At 40.3% G+C, this 18,982-nt stretch overlaps 1 protein-coding gene across 1 annotated transcript in view; it reads right to left on the reverse strand.

Moving 5' to 3' along the window:
* Window positions 1–2,048: 2,048 nt before the first annotated feature.
* Window positions 2,049–18,982, reverse strand: part of PDE11A (phosphodiesterase 11A) — a 461,319-nt gene continuing 444,385 nt past the window's right edge. The window contains exon 20 of the mRNA XM_056110237.1: window positions 2,049–2,866. Coding sequence (XP_055966212.1) covers window positions 2,681–2,866 — 186 coding nt within the window. The 3' untranslated portion in view covers window positions 2,049–2,680. The remainder of the gene's footprint in view (window positions 2,867–18,982) is intronic.

Here is an 18,982-nt window from a genome sequence, read left to right on the forward strand (position 1 = left end):
AAACACAGGCTTTAAAATTTCATTCTAGATAGATTGGCATCCGTCTGTCTGGGCTATTTCTTTATTGTTGGAGAGGCTAGGGTTCATCTCGGCCTCAAAATGGGATTTTCAATTCCCATTTGTGATATAAACATGATGTGGCACAATATCCAGAAATACTGGTAGTGCTTTTGAGACATAAGATGAGGGTCTGTCTCTAAGTCCACCCACCCTTTGCTCTTCACCTGAAGGAGGGGACACAGCCAGCTGAAGCCACTTTCCTTTATAGTGAAGTGATTCAGAAAATGGGATTAATAAAATCTATAAATCTGAACAGCCTCCTCTTATCTGCTCTGCAGAGGCAATTTTTCCCAGCATTCATTTTCTCCTCCACTTTCTCCAGTCTTCTTTCTCCACAGAGACATTGTCTCTCAGAGCTTCCTCTAGCTCTTTTCTCTCTTTTGTCAACCTCCCTCCCTGCCCACTTATCTTTTTTGTAAGCAAATGATGACGATTCCACATTTTCTTTTATTCAGAAATGCCACTTAAAAAAATCAAACACTTTCACTTTCCTTTGGAAGTTCTCTTACCAACTGCCTCTGTTGGTACCTGTTGGTAAATTTCCTCTATTCCTCGACACATAGAGCTTTTTTCTTCTTCCCTATGGATACCTACACCTTCCTCAATTCCGTTTTGGTAACTTAATGGACCCATTTCTTTTTCTTCTTATTTTATTTTATTTTTTTTTTTGCTTTTTGGGTCACACTCGGCGATGCCAGGGGTTACTCCTGGCTCATGCACTTAGGAATTACTTCTGGTGGTGCTCAGGGGGACCATATGGGATGCTGGGAATTGAACCTGGGTCGGCTGTGTGCAAGACAAATGCCCTACCCGCTGTGCTATCACTCCAGCCCCCCATTTCTTAATCATTTCCTTAATGTTTCCTATATACCAGATAATGTGTTTTGTGCATTGTGGCTTCTGTATCTTTAATAGTTAAGCAGTAAAAACTAACAATGGATAATTCATCGGGACAAGAATAAAATTAATTTGTATGTTTTAGCTTCTCAGAGCTGGAATGACATCAAGGTTCATATAGTTCAAGTACTTTGTATGTAATTCCCCATGCTCCTTTGTGTGTATAAAACATGAAATGAGGATTTTCAGGGGATTTGCATTCCTTCAACCTGGCATTCTAACAGAAGACTTTGCCTTTTCTTTTCTTTTCTTTTCTTTTCTTTTCTTTTCTTTTCTTTTTTCATAGCCTTCAAGACTAACTTCTGCCTCTGTTCTCAGAGCTCACTCCTGATGATGCTTGGAGAACCATATGGGGTACAGAGCATTCAACCCAGGACTTTTGTGTCCATGGCATGACCCTACCTGCTGTATGATCTCTGACCTAACTTGTTATTTTAGATGTTTACTCTGTAGAGGATTCCTCATGAGATTTATTTGAACAAAAAGTTCTGAAATTGAAACATGTTTGTAAATAATTTCCTGGATTAATCTCCTTTGCCACATAAGGAAACAGGCTGGGAGAAGTTAGGTGACTTGTCCAAAGTCTTTTAGGTATGGCGCCTGAGTGAGGAGTATCAGCTTGATTTCTAGACTAGCATTCTTAAGATAAGGGACATCATGCCTTCAACCTCATGTAAAACAGAAAGCATTGTCATTATATATATTGAATATAATTTTCCCGTTTATCTATTACTAACCAGACTCTATTGATTTTTTTCTTTGATAAAATAGTTAGCTCTTCAATTTTCATTCCTCTTACCTTTCAGGAAAAAAGAAAAAAAATAATTGGGAAACCTCTGAATTTGCCTTTTAGTTGATATTGCTCCATTTTCTTAGATTTTAGACCAAAGCTTATGAGGAGAACTCAAAATTCATTCTTCAGGACTCTGATGTAACTTACAGAAGGTTTCTTTGGTGGAAACGGTTTCTAAATGTTTAGGTGTAATTTGTGGTAAATATAGCTATAGATTTCCTCTCATCCCTACTTTAATTAAAGTCTATTAATCTACTCCTTCTGGAAAAAGACTTGATCTGTAATGAAAGTAGAATTAAAAAGTAGGAAAAGGGAATCACAACTTTAATGCAGTGCTATGAATCCTACATAAAACCCAAACAGACAAAGATATTTGCTGCATTCCTGCTACGGGGTTTCTAAAATGGAAAACAGAGTGGCTGGTATTTGTACATGGAACACAGTTGATCTTTTCGAAAGGCTCTGATCCATTATTAAGAAGCCTTAGAATGGAAAAACAGGGTACATCTAGAGAATACAAATTGGGATTCTTAGGACAATCTGCAGAAAGAACACGCAGGAGAGGATGCAAAAGCAGGCATTGTTTGACTTCTAACATAGAAGTGCTATATACAAAATGAAGCTGCCATTGAGGTCTTGGCTATCCTGCTGTGGTACCTCAGCTTAGCATGAGCAGGGTCCTCTGTCCTTGTCTGACTGGGTCCTTTGCCCAGGCCTGTCTCAGTGCCAGTGTGTCATGAAGAAAAGCAGAGGGTCCAGGGCCATGCTCCTATCCACTTCCTACTCCATCCTTCTCTGCTGACTTCACCTGTGAGTGAAAGCCCAGACCTTCTTCCCAGAGCATCAGGAGACATTAAATATGTCTGGGACATAAAGAAACCAATGGATGGTGTGGCCAAACCTAAACCAGCGCTGAATTTGGAAACACAGTCATTTGGTAGCGGCAGTTGAGGTGGAGGTTTTGTTTTCGTCATCCTCAGGCACCAAGCCACTAGCAGAGGAGGGGGAAGTTGCAGGGGCGCGCAGTCTTTTCTGGTGCAGCTCTTCCCACTTACTTCTGTTGGCAGCCACCGAATCCAGCATCGGCTTCAGCTTCACGTTGACCTTCACCAAGGCCTACATTCAAGCACAAAACACGTGGAAAAGCAGAATCAGTCACTGAGAGATCTCCACCTTTCCCTGGGGAGCACAGTGGAAACTGCAGGAAATGAAAGTGAAGATGATTTGGGAAAATACAAATGATTTATAAGAAGCAAATAAGCATTGAAATATTATCTGCATATAGCATATGCAGGAAATGAAAAACTAAAACCAAACCAAAACAAGACAAGTCCCAACCAAAACCAAAAACAACATGATGTATCTTTTTCAAAGAGTGTCAACCACGTGGATTATGATCTAGTGATCTGGTTTTAAATCCACATGAAGCAAAACGGGAAACAATTTCCAGTTTACACATGTCTGTTACAATGTAGATTTCAATAGACCACAAACTCAACTTTCTGCAGAAAGAAATCCATCACAGATGCTCTACCATAGATGACTCTGAGTGGACTTAAGAAATGTCAGGTACGATCTACAGAAAGAGGTGAATCTCACTACTAAATTTAGGATCTGGGAATACCATGGCAACACGGAAAGGGTCGCTTGCCAATGATCCACTCTTCAATGAGGAACATGAATTCTGGTCATGATGCTTGCTGGGCGTTGCTATCATGCTCATACAGGTGATTGCCGAGGGGTATGTACCCTGGTTGTAGTGAAGGCAAATCTTTTCATTTTGTTTGTCTTGGGGCAACACCTGGCAGTGCTCAGGGCTTACTTACTCCTGGATCTGTGTGCTCAGAGATTAATGAGGGACTGGGGACTGAATCCTATTCAGCCACATGCAAGGTAAGCACAGTACTTGCTTGCTATCTCTCCAGCCCCTAGGCAGCCAACCTATTAATGACAGTGCTCACTGTGGTTTGCACCTTCTTGGTTGTGGCGCTTTATAATAACCCTTTGGGATGATTAATTCAGTTTTCTCTCTCATTCCAGTTTCAATGCTTTGTTAAAGAGCTGCCCAGCCAGCTCATTAGAATAAATTTTGTTTTAAATTTAGTCACTATGGAATTATAAAATGATTTATGACTCAGTTTTAGGCATATAATGTTTCACCAGTGTCCACTTCTCTCCACTAATGCCCCCTATTTGCTTCCCACCCTGCTTTTACAAGAGGTGACTTCAATATATATATATATATAAATTTATTGAATCACTGAGATAGAGCATTACAAAACTGTGATTGTGTTTCAGCCATACAATGTTCCAATACCCATCCCTCCACCAGTGTAATTTCCCAGCACCAGTGTCCCCAGTTTCACTCCCACCCCTTCAAGCTGCCCCGTAGAGCCGGCCTCTATGGCAGAAACCTCTCCTCTCTCTCTTTCTCTTTCTCTTATTTTAGGCATGATGGTTTGTGTTACAGATGCTGAAAGGTTATCATCTATATCTCTTACCCTGCTTTCAATACTCAGCTCCTGTCCTGTCCATTTACAACTAGTATTGTCAAAAGGGACCCTTCTCCAGCTTAACTACCATCTATGTCCCACACCATTGATCAACCATTGATCAGTCCTCCTGGCCCATTTTCCCTGGTTTTGGATATTAGTTTCACACTGTTTTTAATTAGTTTGTTTTTTATATCCTACAACGAATACAGTCATTCTATATCTGTCCCTCTACTTCTGACTCATTTCACTCAACATGATACTCTCCAAGTCTATCCATTTTTAGGCAAATTTCATGATTTCATGTTTTCCTAACAGCTGTGTAGTATTCCACTGTGTCGATGTACCATAGTTTCTTTAGCCATACGTCTGTTCTCGGGCACTCAGGTTGTTTCCAGATTCTGGCTATTGTGAATAGTGCTTTTGCACTGTGGTTGACAGTGCTATTACTGATAGGGTTTCATACATAACACTACCACCTTCCAGCACCACCTCCTCTTCCCAGTTTAATGCTTGCCTCCACCATAGGCATTGCCCTCTCACAGTACTCCCTCTCCAACCTTCTCAAAAGGCCTGTTTCCTACTGAATACCAGTTCTAATGTGCTTTGTTTCCATTACCTTTGGGTATTCGTTATTCCACCACTATGTTTCTTCATGAGAGAGATCATTTTGTGTCAGTCTCTTTCCCTCTGACTAACTTCACTCAGCATGATATTATCCAGGTCCCTCCATGTAGCAGCAAAGTTCATGACTTTATCTTTTCTTATGTCTGAATAATATTACATTGTGTATATATACCACAGTTGCATTATCCAGTCATCTATTCTTGAGTACTAGGATTATTTCCAGATTTTGGCTATTGTGTATAGTGCACTGCCAGATCATTTGTTCTCCCAACATTCCTATAGCTCAAGTGAACCAAAATTTCTCTCTTGTTATACTGTGAAATTATTATATTGTCAACCCACTCTGTAGATTGACATTGGAATGACCTTGACTGAGACAGAGGTAGGGAAAATGAGATAGAAGACTGAGTTAATAATAAAAAAAACTTCCTCTTGTTTACAAAGGCACTGTTAGACCTCCAAAGGGTAAGAACAAAGGAACACCTAGCTTGCAGAGTAGCTGCACATAAATTAAAATGAACAATGGTCCTGAAGTACATCTGAAATACGGACACCAAACTGGGGCAGTTTGGAATGCCTTCTGGTTCTGAAACCTTCCATGGGTTTGGGGGATTTTTGCTCTAGGAGGAAGCCTTTCTCCATCCATTAGTAGACATATATTTACCAGGAAATCTCTAGTGTGAGCTGCTGCCCGTGAGTACAGCAGTCACCAATGCCTTGTCTTAGTACTTCATACCCTCCCACATTTTACTGTCAATTGAAATGTGTGATTTTATTGCTTTACTGTGTCCCTAATCAGTCATATTGTGATTTCCTATGATTGGTTTGAATCCTCAGGAAAACTCCTTTACTCAGGCATGAATTAGTACTTTTGAGATCTGATCCTTATATTACAGACATGGAGTTCCCATTTTTCCCCCACATGAAACAATGAATATAAAGCAAGGATGATAATGCTTTGGTCATATCGGCTTACGGAGGGCAAGGGCAAAAGTACGTTGCATAGAGTGCTTACCTTGTACACAGCTGGGTTGGATTCTTGGCATCCCGTATAACTCCCCCTCCCACCACAAGCCTGTCAGGAATGAACCCCGAGTGCAGAGCCTGGAGTAAATTCTGAGTAGTGCTGGCTGTGGCCCCTCAAACCAAAAAACATATTATCATGGAGAGTAATGCTTGGGTCAGTGTACTGTGGTCAGATTATATGCCTGCCCCCATGCAGGTATGTCCTAGTTATCACAAGAGACAAAAGTTATGAACAAATAATCACCATTTCAACACACCTCCAGCAAACCATCTCCAAGCAAGAGCTGTAAATTGGCAGCGTCAGTAGCAAAGGTTTCCAACAAGAAGAGCAGCCCATGTACTGAGGATGCTTCCCTGAGCATAAGGGTAAACTACCTGTTATTAAGACCTGATTTATCCCCTCCAATAACTCCTCACCCCAGGGGTTAGAGGAATATGAGTAAAATGTAACAAGCTGTAAGTTGAGAAATGGGAAATCCCAGAAATAATCACAGGTCCCACTGGGTGGTGAGTCCTCCGCATGGTCTGAAGTGGTTGTCCCTCCACATCAATGTCCCTTAATCACAGCATATTCTCTAGCTCTAAAGGTAACATTTACCGCACCAAGCAACACATCTAATTTTAAATCAAAGGAATTAGTTATTCCTCTGACAATATAAACATAGCAGTAACTCAGGCAGTGATCGGAATCCATGTGCTTCCATGAGAAAAATGCAGGTGTCTGTTATCTGCTCAAATGCAGTGTTTTTATTTAGACAGCAGTATGAGGTAGCAATGAATGCCACAGTTTTATTTAGTATAGTTTGGCACTGACTCCTCTTCACTTTGATCAAGGCTTTTAATTAAACTGACTACTATAATTCCTATGGAAATTAGTGTTTATGCTATTTTCCTGCTACAAAAGCATTTCTCTAAAACTTATTTTTTTTAATCCCAGGAGCACAAATTGGAATTTTTTTCTGCTTGAAATGTAATTAAAAACTCATTTGATTACTATATTTCTGGCTCTGTTTTACTTATTAAATTCCTGTAATCAGTTTTCTTTTATGAAGCTGCTGGGAAATGATCTCAAAAGCAACACATTTTTCTCTTCCTTGGCAGGTTCCCGAGCATTTACTAAATTACATTCATAGCACCTGCCCATGATTCGAATTATTCCACCAATTTATTCTTTAAACCATTTAAGTTTATTTGGCTTAGCTTCAAACAGATTTCTTTCCTTTATCTCATTCTTTGTTCTCCCTTATGCTTTCTTTGTGTTGAATAAAATCATTTGAGGTGGGAGCAGTGTGTATATGTGTGTGTGTGTGTGTGTGTGTGTGTGTGTGTGTGTGTGTAACAACTATTTCTCAGAACTACTTCTCATTCTTTCATATTCTCCTGAAACAGAACTGCCATACTAGAATATTGAATTCCTCTGGCTAGGTGCTGGTTCTAGGAAAAAGTAGTGAAAAGCCCCATCCTGAAGAATTGTTCTTACACTACAATTTTTCCTAAGTGCAGGTAGCTGATAGATGATGGAACTATTTAAATATTAGAAAAGCAAGATTATTCACAAATATTAGAAAAGCAAGATTATCCACAACTCCAAGGTTTCAGTGATCATATGTAACATGTCATCAGCAAGCTCACTGCTGCTGATATTTAAAAAGATATGGATATTCCTAAAATCTCACTAGTGAGTAACACCTCAAGGGTTTTGCATACGTGCTACTAAGAGCTATAACATTTATTCCCTCTGAGGAATTCCTGTTCTGTGAGCTTTCTTTCACACAGTGTAAACACCTATGGCGGTGTGAACTCAGTTTCGCTTCTGATTTCAGAATATTCTTTATAGTAGGTGAAATTCACATCTCTGAAATTTGGATCTAATGCTGCTAATCTCTGCGTCACTCTTCCTTTAAACCAGCATCTCTACAAACACTGATAAACCATAAGCAATCCAGATGTACTTAGGGTTGACACAGACCTAAACAACCAGCTTGAGATGTGCTGCTTATTCCCTTGGAGCAACAATCTGGATCTCACTGGGGCTCTCATGGACTTTCCAGCTCTCCTTCGACCCATCACAGGCAGCACCTTGGATACTCAACTCACAATGAGACACAGTCTGACTCATCCAGGTGATAGTCATCCAGGTCATTTCCTTTCCCATTCCACTGCCAACTTCTCCTGTGACCAGCACCTAAATTAATTTTGTATTTTATTCATGTGTGTTTGGGAAGGGAGTTGAGTCACACACAGTGGTAATCAGGGGTTATTTCTGGCTCTGTAGTCATTACTAGCAGTGGTTGGAGGACCATAAGTGATACTGTTTGCATAGATGCTGGTTTAAATGGAGGTGACCCAGTTCAATCCCCAGCATCACTTAAGTATACTTATTAATAAATCTTGGAGGAAAATTCCATATCACTACAAAACTGAGGTTTCCTCAATTGTTTTATCTACCTAGCTTCTGTTGCTGGGCAGAGCGGTAGTACAGCAGGTAGTGCGTTTGCCTTGCATGTGGCCAACCCGGGTTTTATTCCTCTGTCCCTCTTGGAGAGCCCAGCAAGCTACCGAGAGTATCCCACCCAGACGGCAGAGCCTGGCAAGCTACCCATGGCGAATTCTATATGCCAAAAACAGTAACAGCAAGTCTCACAATGGAGACCATGGAGACATTACTGGTGCCTACTTGAGCAAATCGATGAACAATGGGAGGACAGTGCTACAGTGCTACAATTTCTGTTGCTGTCATAATTTAATTGCTTTGGGGGGGAATAACATTTATTTTTTACTAATTTCACCATTACATATACTACTGTAATGGATACTTCTGCATATCATCATTTTGTAGATACGAGATTTCTCAGAGGATCATATTATAGAAATATTAATTCTGGATGAATGCTTGGTACATTTGCATATTGGGAGATACTGCAATAACAGCATAAAATAGTTGATTTAAGATATACAGCAGGATTTTATTCTAGTCATGCTCAGAAGAAAGAGAAAACACGAGAACAATATTACTGTTCAGATCCCAAATTCATTTGGCCTACTGTTTCCTTTTCAGAAAAAAAAATATTACTCAGCAACCCCCAACCTGGAAATTTACCTTCTTTAAGCCAATAAACAGAAAGTGCTCCCCAATTACACCTGCTTTGCACCTCCCTTGTATAACTTTCCAGTGCTTTCACCCTATTACGTGTAATTTGGAGGGAATTAGTATCTCTCATTTAGGGAAACCTGGTTTGGATCAAGACCTTGGAAAGACAATGTGTGATGAATAAAGCTAATAAAGTATCTATCTGAAACTTGGTCCCTTCTATATACACAGGTGCTAATTCTACACTGCATACCTATTTTGACCTAAGTCTTTCTCACTCCAAATCATCTTGCAAAAAATGACTTCTCAGGAGAACTAGTCAACCTTCATCACTGAGCTTCCACTGGCTTTCTCTGTGATGTCTTCTCCACGCTCTGGTGTAAAACCAGCTCCCCACCCTCTGGTATAAAACCAGCACCCCCCACCCCTGTTTTTTGCCTACTTGTAGCATGCTTCTGTCTCCTGGTCAGGCCTATTATGTTCACATGTCTTTGAAAACTTTTTTAGCAGTTTCAGATGTCATCTGGATTATATTTTCCTTTGGATGCAAGACTCTCCGTATGCCCCATATCCCCTTTTTGGCTCCTTTTTTTTTCCTGACACTCTTTGATTCTTGATTCTCATTTGCCTTATTTTCGGTTCGCTTATCACATCTTCTGTTTGGGGTTTAATGAGACATATTGTGGTTCAAAGAAATTATGATTTTCATCAAATTTGGAAATATTTCTACCACTATTTCTTCAACTGCTTTTTTAATGTCTACCTTTAACTCTAGAATTCTTATACATATGATGCTCCACAGCTCAACTGGTACTCTGCTCATTTCTTTTTAGTCTTTTCTGGTACTGAGTTTGGTTTGTGAATGGCCAAAGACATTAATTAACTGTCAGAGAATTAACTGTATTTCCTGATCATTTGGAGCATTGCTTTAGAGAGGGAGTGAAATCAAATCTTTCTGAAACAACATTATTGTGATGCTTGAATGAGAACGGTGTATGCTGTAGAAATTAGCATTTTTAGTATAGAGAGACAAGGGACTAAATCCAATTTTATGTTTCTATGTCCTGAGTTTTTCTTCCACAGAGTTTAATCTTCTGTGAATCCCATTACTGTATTTTGTCATCTCAGAAATTGTAGCTTACATTTCTAGAACTTTGGTTTGAGTCTTTTTTTTAAAAAAATAGCTCTGTGTCTCTTCATCATGCTCATTTTTTCATGCTATCTCCTGGAACACAGCGGTATGGCGTTTGCCTTGCACATGGCCGGCCTGGCCAAGCCGGGTTCAATTCCTCTGCTCCTCTCAGAGAGCCCGGCAAGCTACTGAGAGTATCTCACCCGCACGGCAAAGCCTGGCGAGCTACCCGTGATGTATTCGATATGCCAAGCACAGTAACAGAAGTCTCACAATGGAGACGTTACTGGGCCCGCTCCAGCAAATTGATGAGCAATGGGAGGACAGTGCTACAATGCTACAGTGCTTCTTGAACAAATGAAGCTTAATAACTGTCTTAGTGTCCTCTGCTCCTATAGATACCTGATCATATCTACATCTGTACTGCACAATTTTTCTGATTATTATGGGTCAACTTCTCTTGTTTCTTTGAACACTTGGTAATTCTTGAATTACCAATTGAATTATCAAATAGTGTGAATTTTACATGTTGGTCACTAGACTATTTTTCCTTTCATCTATTTAAAAACTTTTTCAGGTTTTTTTTTCTTTCTGAGTCACACCCAGTGATGCACAGGGGTCACTCCTGGCTTTGCACTCAGGAATTACCGCTGGCGTTGTTCAGGGGACCATATGAGATGCTAGGAATAGAACCAGGGTCAGCGGCATACAAGGCAAATGCCCTACCCACTGTGCTATCGCTCCAGCCCTACAGTTTTTTTTTTTTTCTTGGAATACAGTCAAGTCACTTAGATACAGCAGGATCCTTGCAAGGCAAGCATTTAAGCTTTGCTATGCAGATCCAGAGCATCCCACTACTGATAAAGATCTTCTGGGAGCTGTACCTATGACTTAATGTGTAGCAAAGTTAATTTCTAATGCTCTGGCTGAAGCATGGACTATTCCCCAGTTGGGATGAGCTCTGGGGATAGTTCTACTTTCTTCTTTTAGCTAGGTTTTCCCTTAGCTCCGTAGTTTTCCAACCGACACGTGATGAACAGTAGCCAAGATTTAAAGTTCTCTAAGTCTCCTTAGCTCTTTCTCTGTTATCTGATATATCTTTTTTCTCAGGTCTTCTAATTTCCCTGATCTCCCCAGACTCCTGCTCAGTCTCTTCCAGGCAGTAAAACCACAGAGCTTGCCTGGAATCCCCTTCCAGTGCCCATGACTTGGAAACGTTCTCCAAACACTGAGCCAGGAGCACTTCACATCATTTGTTGGCTTCTGTCAGGAAACAGTGTAAAGTGCAGTCTGTGTCCACTCTATGCAAATTATTACTCAGTATTATAGTTTTCTATGGTATCTCCTTCTTCTTCTGTTGTCCTGGCCAGCAGATGAAACCTTTAATTTAAGCAACTGGAGCGATAGCACAGCAGGTAGGGTGTTTGCCTTGGCACGAGGCTGACCCGGGTTCGATTCATCTGTCCCACTTGGAGAGCCCGGCAAGCTACCCAGAGTATCCCTCTTGCACGGCAGAGCCTTGCAATCTCCTCGTGGAATATTCGATATGCCAAAAACAGTAACAATAAGTCTCACAACAGTAATAACAAGTCTCACAATGGAGACATTTTGTTTGAGCAAATTGACGAACAATGGGTGGACAGTGCTACAGTGCTATCTTGGGTATTATTCTCGAGCTCTTAGGGAGAGTGGAAACAAGGCCTTTTCTCTTCATATCTCTAGTTTAATAGCCTCAGGGAACCACTGCCTTCTTCTGCTCTACTCTTCCAGGGAGTAGTGGCAGGAAGGAGTAGGTATACCAGAAGAGGTGCTAATGATTGCAAATGTGTAGGGATCTCTGGGACCTGCCCCACGATCCAGTTGTGAAAAAAAAAAAAAAGCCAGAAGGATACCCTCTTGGGAAAGAGATGTAATTTTCCTGACACCTTGTTTTTTATTGGTTTGCTAAGCTGCTAGGAGGAAGCTTTTTCTGTCAACATGATGCACAATTGCTATCACTTGGCCCATGCTCATGAGTTAGCTACAGTAACTCCATGGAACACAACAGCAGGATAGATGGCACAGAGTTGGGCAAAGAAGGAACAAAGAACACAAAGATAAAGCCACACTTGTGGAAAAAGTGAGTACTCCAGAACTATATTGTTGGAAGAAGACACAGGTATTTCCTCCAGTAAAAACCAAAACCTGCAACTGCCATTAATATGTTTAAAAAAGATTGTTAAAATTAGCTGAATTCAGTTACTCTCATACAAGGTTAAAAGATAAGATAGGCTTTGTTTTCATGTTTAACCTCTTTTTAGATGGGGAGTACTATCAGCAACTAGGGTAGGGAATCAGTGTTTTTGTTTGTTTGTTTTTGTTTTGTTTTGGTGCTAGGAATGAAATCTAGGGCCTTATGAATGTGAGGCATACTATTTTGCTGAGTCCCCATGTCCCCAAGATAGCTTTAATTTCCTGTAGCACTGTAGCACTGTCCTCCCATTGTTCATCGATTTGCTCAAGGGGGCACCAGTAACGTCTCACAACAAATTGTGAGACTTGTTACTTTTTTGGCATATCAAATACGTCACGGGTAGCTTGCCAGGCTTTGCCATGTGGGCAAGATACTCTCGGTAGCTTGCCGTGCTCTCTGAGAGGGGCGGAGGAATTGAACCTGGGTCGGCCATGTTGGCTGCGTACAAGGCAAACGCCTTACCCGCTGTGCTATTGCTCCAGCCCAGCTTTAATTTCCTATTGTTGAATATTGTTTTTACAGAGTTGTGACAGTGTTTTCCGCCTTCCTCCACCCCATCCTTCCCAAGAGAAAACCATCAGAAACTAACAGAGACAACACATATTAGAAAAGAAATAATTTAAAATATTTTGAAAGTACTTTCTATGTACTTGGAACCCATCTCCTATACTGTTTGAAGCATTATTTCTGTTATGAAGTATGGTCACTGTACTACCATTTTTGTTTACTTTATGAATGAAACTGTCAAAAAAAGAAAGCACTGTGGGGAGAGGTCTGTATTTTAAATTCAAGGTTATTGATGCTTTGATCAGCTGGTGTCACCTCTGCTCAGGAAAGACAGGAAGGCATATAAGTGGCAGGAGGTCTGACAGTCTCTTGAATTTACCTGACTTGGCCATCATGTGCACAAACAGCATCTCCCAGAAACAAAGCTTTACTTAAGGTATGTGATTTCAGAAAGAAGTAGTCAACTGTAGACATAAATGTAAAAAATTTAAATTAATGGATTGTTGAACCCTTGTCTTCCAAAGGTTAAGATTATTCAAACCTCAAAGCTGAAGCAATAGTACAGAGGGTAAAGCATTTGCTTTGCAGAAGGCTGGCCTGGGTTCAATACCCGGGATCCCATGTAGTCCCTTGAATCCTGCCAGAAGGGATCTCTGAGCACAAAGCTAGGAGTAAGTCCTGAGCACCACTGGGTGTAGCCTACCCCTAAAGAAAAAATTGTCAAGCCTTAATGTGACAAATTTTGGGATTTCATATGCCATGGTATAGCCATATATTCTTTCATCATGTTGTAATGCTCAGATACTGCCTGGAACTGAGCTCATGATCTTCCTCAAACTTTACTCTCAAGTTTACACTTTCAGGGGAGAAAGCACTATAATTTCCACTCACTACCTAACCCACCAATGACAGCTCCCTTATCCCTCCACATCCAATCTATACCAAGTCTTGTCAGTCCTACTGCTAAGGGCCTTTGGATGTCAGCCTACTGCAGTTGTTCCTACTGATCTCTACATGACGCAGCATCTTCACTGGACTGCCTGCCTCCTCCTCTTCCTATCTAATTCATTCTCCACATTGCAGCTTCCCTGGCTAATAGCAGAAATTTGATCTACTACCCTCTGCTCTGAACTTTTCAATGACATTCGTTTTATGTGATTCTGCTACCAGAGACCCTACCAGTGTAGGGGAATCAAAATACTAAAAGAGAAACAAATTTGAAAACAAAGGAGAAAAAAATCATAAAGCTTCATAGAAAACTTGGGTGACAGAACAAAAAACAAACTTTGAAATGCCAAAAGATATTCCATTAAGTGTTCTAGAAACCTCTAAATATATACCCTTCAATGAACTTTTTTTTTATTTCTCTGACTTAAAAAAAATAAAAAGAAAATGCCTAACTCCACATGGTGTATTTGGCAGGGGAGTAGCTGAAGTGTTAGTTACTACATGTGAGAGCAGATGGAGCTGACTGTGGGGTCCAGATGGGAAGCAGCAAACAGATTCCTTCTGAACCCCACTCCTTCCCTCCTCAGTTCAATGGCCTTTGAAACTCAAGGTTGTATAAAAATTAATTTGCATTAAATTGCTTAAGATAATGCATTAACTACTGCGGGAAGTTTCTAGCAGGTTTTAAAACTTACTTTGGAAAACAAATAATCAAACAATAATGGCTAACCCAGAAGCAAAGCAAGATTTCTTTGGGTAAATGTTTTCAAAGAATCACATTAAAGATATGATTGTTGAAATATCAGTTTTCATTTATAGGTCTACAGACAACGGCTGGTTGACAGATTTTAAAAAAAGGTGGAAAACCACTGCTCTAAAATACACTTTAATGTAAATTTGCTAAGTTCAGAAAATTAATGATAACCATTTATAAATGTAGCACTATAAAGTGATAGAAACTGAGGCCAAAGAGATAGTATAGTTTAATTCCTGGCACCACATAAGGTCCCCCAAGTACTGCCAGGAGTGATCCCTGAGCACAGAACTAGGAGTAAACTTTGAGTGTGACTGAGCCCAAAAAAAATAAGATGACAGAGTTTGTGCTATATTTGTGCATAGGTCCTGAGCACAGCTGTGGTGGCCAATAATATAATAATAATAATAATAATAAATAATTTTATTTTTAAAGTTTTTATTTGGTTGAGGTACAAATACAGGTTTTATAGACAAAGCTTTTATTAAGATCACAGAAAAAGCTAACTTTCCTTACTCTGATCTATCATAAGTAATTAACTTGGTTACAGTCAGTGGGCTGGGGCCATAGCAGAGCAGTAGGGTGTTTGCCTTGCGTGCAGCTGGGCAGGCTGAGCCGGGTTTGATTCCGCCGCCCCTCTAAGAGAGCCTGGCAGCCTACCGAGAGTATCTAGCCCACACGACAAAGCCTGGCAAGCTCCCTGTGGCGTATTCAATATGCCAAACACAGTAACAACAAGTCTCACAATGGAGACATTACTGGGCCTGCTCAAGCAAATCGATTGATGAACAACGGAGGACCGTGACCGTAACCGTGACAGTCAGTGGTATGAAGCAACTTTCAGTAAAGGATATCTAGATTGCTAGAGAAAATTTCTAAATATTTTGAGACTATCACAATTTCTACTTGATTTCCAGTAATACCTGTTTATTAACTAAGTGTTGGTCTTCCTAAATAATTTATTTTCACACTACTCTGTCCATTGCTAACCATCTTTTTCAGATAACTCACAAATTGATACATTTCTCTTGCAGAAATGATTTTGTGTTTCAGTTTTTCATTAAATCAGATTCTGCGACATCTTATCTCATTCTTGCTTTGGACAACCTGGCAGGCTACCGAATGTAACCTGCCCACATGGCAGAGTCTGGCAAACTCCCCGTGGCGTAACCCAATATGCCAAATACCAGTAACACTGATGGGTCTCATTCTCCTAATCCTGAAAGAGCCTTGAATGTGGCACTTTTTAGAATCTCAGGGATAGGATGAAGGAGACGTTACTGGTGCCTGCTTGAGGCAATCAACGAACAACAGGATGATCGTGATTAAAATTCCTTAAAACAACCAGATGAGGAAGGTGTATCTATTATTAGCTCCACTTTGGAGCTAATAATAGAAAAGTTCCATAGTTCTTTTCCCCTGTTTAGTGTAGGGGTTTGAACCCATGACCTTACATAATGCAAGGCAACTGAATCACCTCCCATCTCCCTGACCCTCAGAATTGTTCCATAATTCACCTGAAACCACAGAGTCAGGGTTTGGACCAGGTCTCTGACTCAACTCAAGTTGGAAATCAATAATCTGATTTGTAAAGTTGACATATAATGTTAAATAAGGTGACCCTTGTGATTACAGCAAGCTAGGAATGAGAAATTAACTTCCAGGCAGGCAATTTTTTGTCCATCCTGAGGAATCTCTAATCATTCAATAAATGTTTTAACATAAAAGTGCTACTGTGTTCTCAGGTGTTTGTATGACTTAGGTTTGAAAAGATAAATAGGTTAGAGGGGAAGATAAGAGGCATTGTCATACTGGGAAATGTGTGACCACCAGGGTTCAAGGTCATCCAAACAACCATATATGTGGTTTTTATTTATATAATCATATATACAGATATATAAGGTTATCTGGATAGTAGTTATAGAAATATAAAATGACAGATAAAAGGCTAAAGCTTTGTGATCAAAGCTGTCCTGCCAAGGTGGTATAATAGGAAAAGAGGATCTAGACAGTCGACAACTAACTCCATGGGCTCCCAACAGAAGAGGATTGGAAATGTATATTATTGGTATTATTTGGTTCTTCCCAAGCTAGAAGGCAATGCAGTTTAAAGAGTTCTGGCTTTAATATAACTTCTTTTCTAGGTGTGACAGTGCTGTCCTCCACAGGAACTGGATATCTCTACTGGAGATTGCTAATTCAGGGCTAATTGTGGGGTGGGGGCAGATGTGGCAGGCGTGGGGATCCGGGTATAAAGTGCAAATCATATGAGCCAGGGTTTTGGCCTGGAAGTCTGGAAATGATGTTTTCTTTCTCATCATCTTGTGGAATGATCGTATCTAAAATAAACATGCAACTCAGAGCTACCAGGGTGCCTAGTTACCAGTGATGGCGAAAACATAACAAGGAGGCAGAGGAAAGAAACATAAGCCAACTTTCCCTTTAGACTCCCAGTTACTTGAGCCAGTTTTTGTTCAAACAAAATTGAGTTCCAGAGCGCCTACTAATGAATCTTTTACTACGGTCGCTTATTGTTTCCTGTTCCTCACCCAGTCCAAGAATTACTTGCGACTGAAAAGTTCCAATAAAGCTTGACCTGGCAGTTGGTATAAGAGACTCTCAGTCCTTGGCCCCCATTCCCATCTCTAGGGGCACTTGCTGACAACCTCTTCACTTAAGTCAGTGAGTTAAGCACCGCTAGCAACCACCTTCTTTCTCTTTGAAGTCTGAGTCTGCCCAACAGACTTTCCCCCTAAAGTTTTAAAAGCTTGCCATTCTCAGCCTGACTTGTTATGGAGACACAGAAAACACAGCGGCAATCAGCTCCCTCTGACTTAAGGAACTCTGGCTTTCAAAGAAGGAGTCTGCAAAAGTATTGAAGGACAGCTCTGCTTAGGTTGATTTTTTCCATGGACCATATGGACCCAGAATGAAAGGAAAAACAGCAATATCTGCTTCTTACTCTGCTATTCAGTATTACTTCACATGTCATACATACAGCAATATTCTTTTCCCCAGAAAAAAATTCTCCTCTGACTAATGGGTAAAATCATATTAGTCATTATTTAGCAGTAACAAGTTGGCCAGGTTTGGTTTTGGCAAGTGCCAGAAAAAAACTATCAGTTCTGGTGTTTTAGTGGTATTTGAAATCTTACAATCTAAATAATGTGTGTAAGAGTTATTCAAATGTCAGTAAAGAAGATAAAGTCACAAAGGCAATGCTTACGACGAGGGCAAGCAAGCACATTAGAATGAGATGTAAGAAAGACTCAGAGTTCTGATCATATCCTAAGGGCAGAGTCTAGCAAGGTTGTGCTGCTGATGTTTGTAGCGTCAATGTATACTATCCCACAAGCTAATTAAATTAGTTCTAGTAATAATTGATATTTTCTTTCCAGGGTTTGAAGCAAATTAGTAGTGTGTGTAGAACTGAAAATGCATTAACACTTTATAGCAGTTTTCTCTCCCTCTTTTCCTTTCCATTTCCTTCCTGACCTCTTGGGTTACTTGTCTTGCTTACTTTATTTATGTGCTCAAGGGATTCTTTTGTGGAAAATGATATTTACAAATGACATTAACATCCTGAATTAATGAGGCAGGAATTTCAGTCTCCTTGGATTAATAGCATTGTTATTTCCATAATATAGGGCAAGAGTCTTAAACTCAAATATCTACAGGGCCAGGCCAATAAAGTTAATGAAAGAAATAGACTGTGTGATTCACTTGGGATTGGTGGGGTCTACAGCACACTGGATATTTTACAATTTTATAACAGACCAACAAAATAAAATATCTATGAACAAGATCTACTCTGTGCACTCGCCGATTGCTGGCTGTAACAGACAGGAAAACATGCTAAACTGTCTACTTAACATGTTTTGTGTTCCTTGTGCTATATGCAAGAATTGGCCTTATCTTGGCAAACGAGGAATTGAATTAGGGAGGACTTTAGGGAAATGAGAAGAACCAAAGTTTCCACAGTGAAGAATACAGCAGAGTCAACCTGGTGGCAGCCTGGAAACAATGTTCCTGGTGTTTCTGTTCTTTGGACTGGTGAGGACAGGTGCCCTTTCTGTTCACATGTCTGAGACACTGTTTTGGACAGATTTCCAGGAGGGAGGCAGTCTCACCTGAGCCATCTATGGAACTGCACCATGTCCCAAACAGGATTGGAGACAGTGAAACTGTTATCTGGGACTCATCTACTCTATCCTGCCCTGGGACAATGAAACAAGAGCTTTTTGTACTAAGTTTAACAGGTTGGCCTAAAGATAGTTCATGTAAACGGGAGCAAGGAGAACCAGTTCATCTGTTATAATGAGCCCCTCTAGGATACTGTCCTCGGTTATCCTTTTGGTTGGGTTTTCAGAGTAGATTGGTAGCTCATCAATCATGTTCACTGTGTAGGCAACATCTGACTTG

The sequence above is a fragment of the Sorex fumeus genome, unplaced genomic scaffold (assembly GCF_029834395.1).
Source record: "Sorex fumeus unplaced genomic scaffold, SorFum_2.1 ptg000009l, whole genome shotgun sequence".
NCBI lineage: Eukaryota > Metazoa > Chordata > Mammalia > Eulipotyphla > Soricidae > Sorex > Sorex fumeus.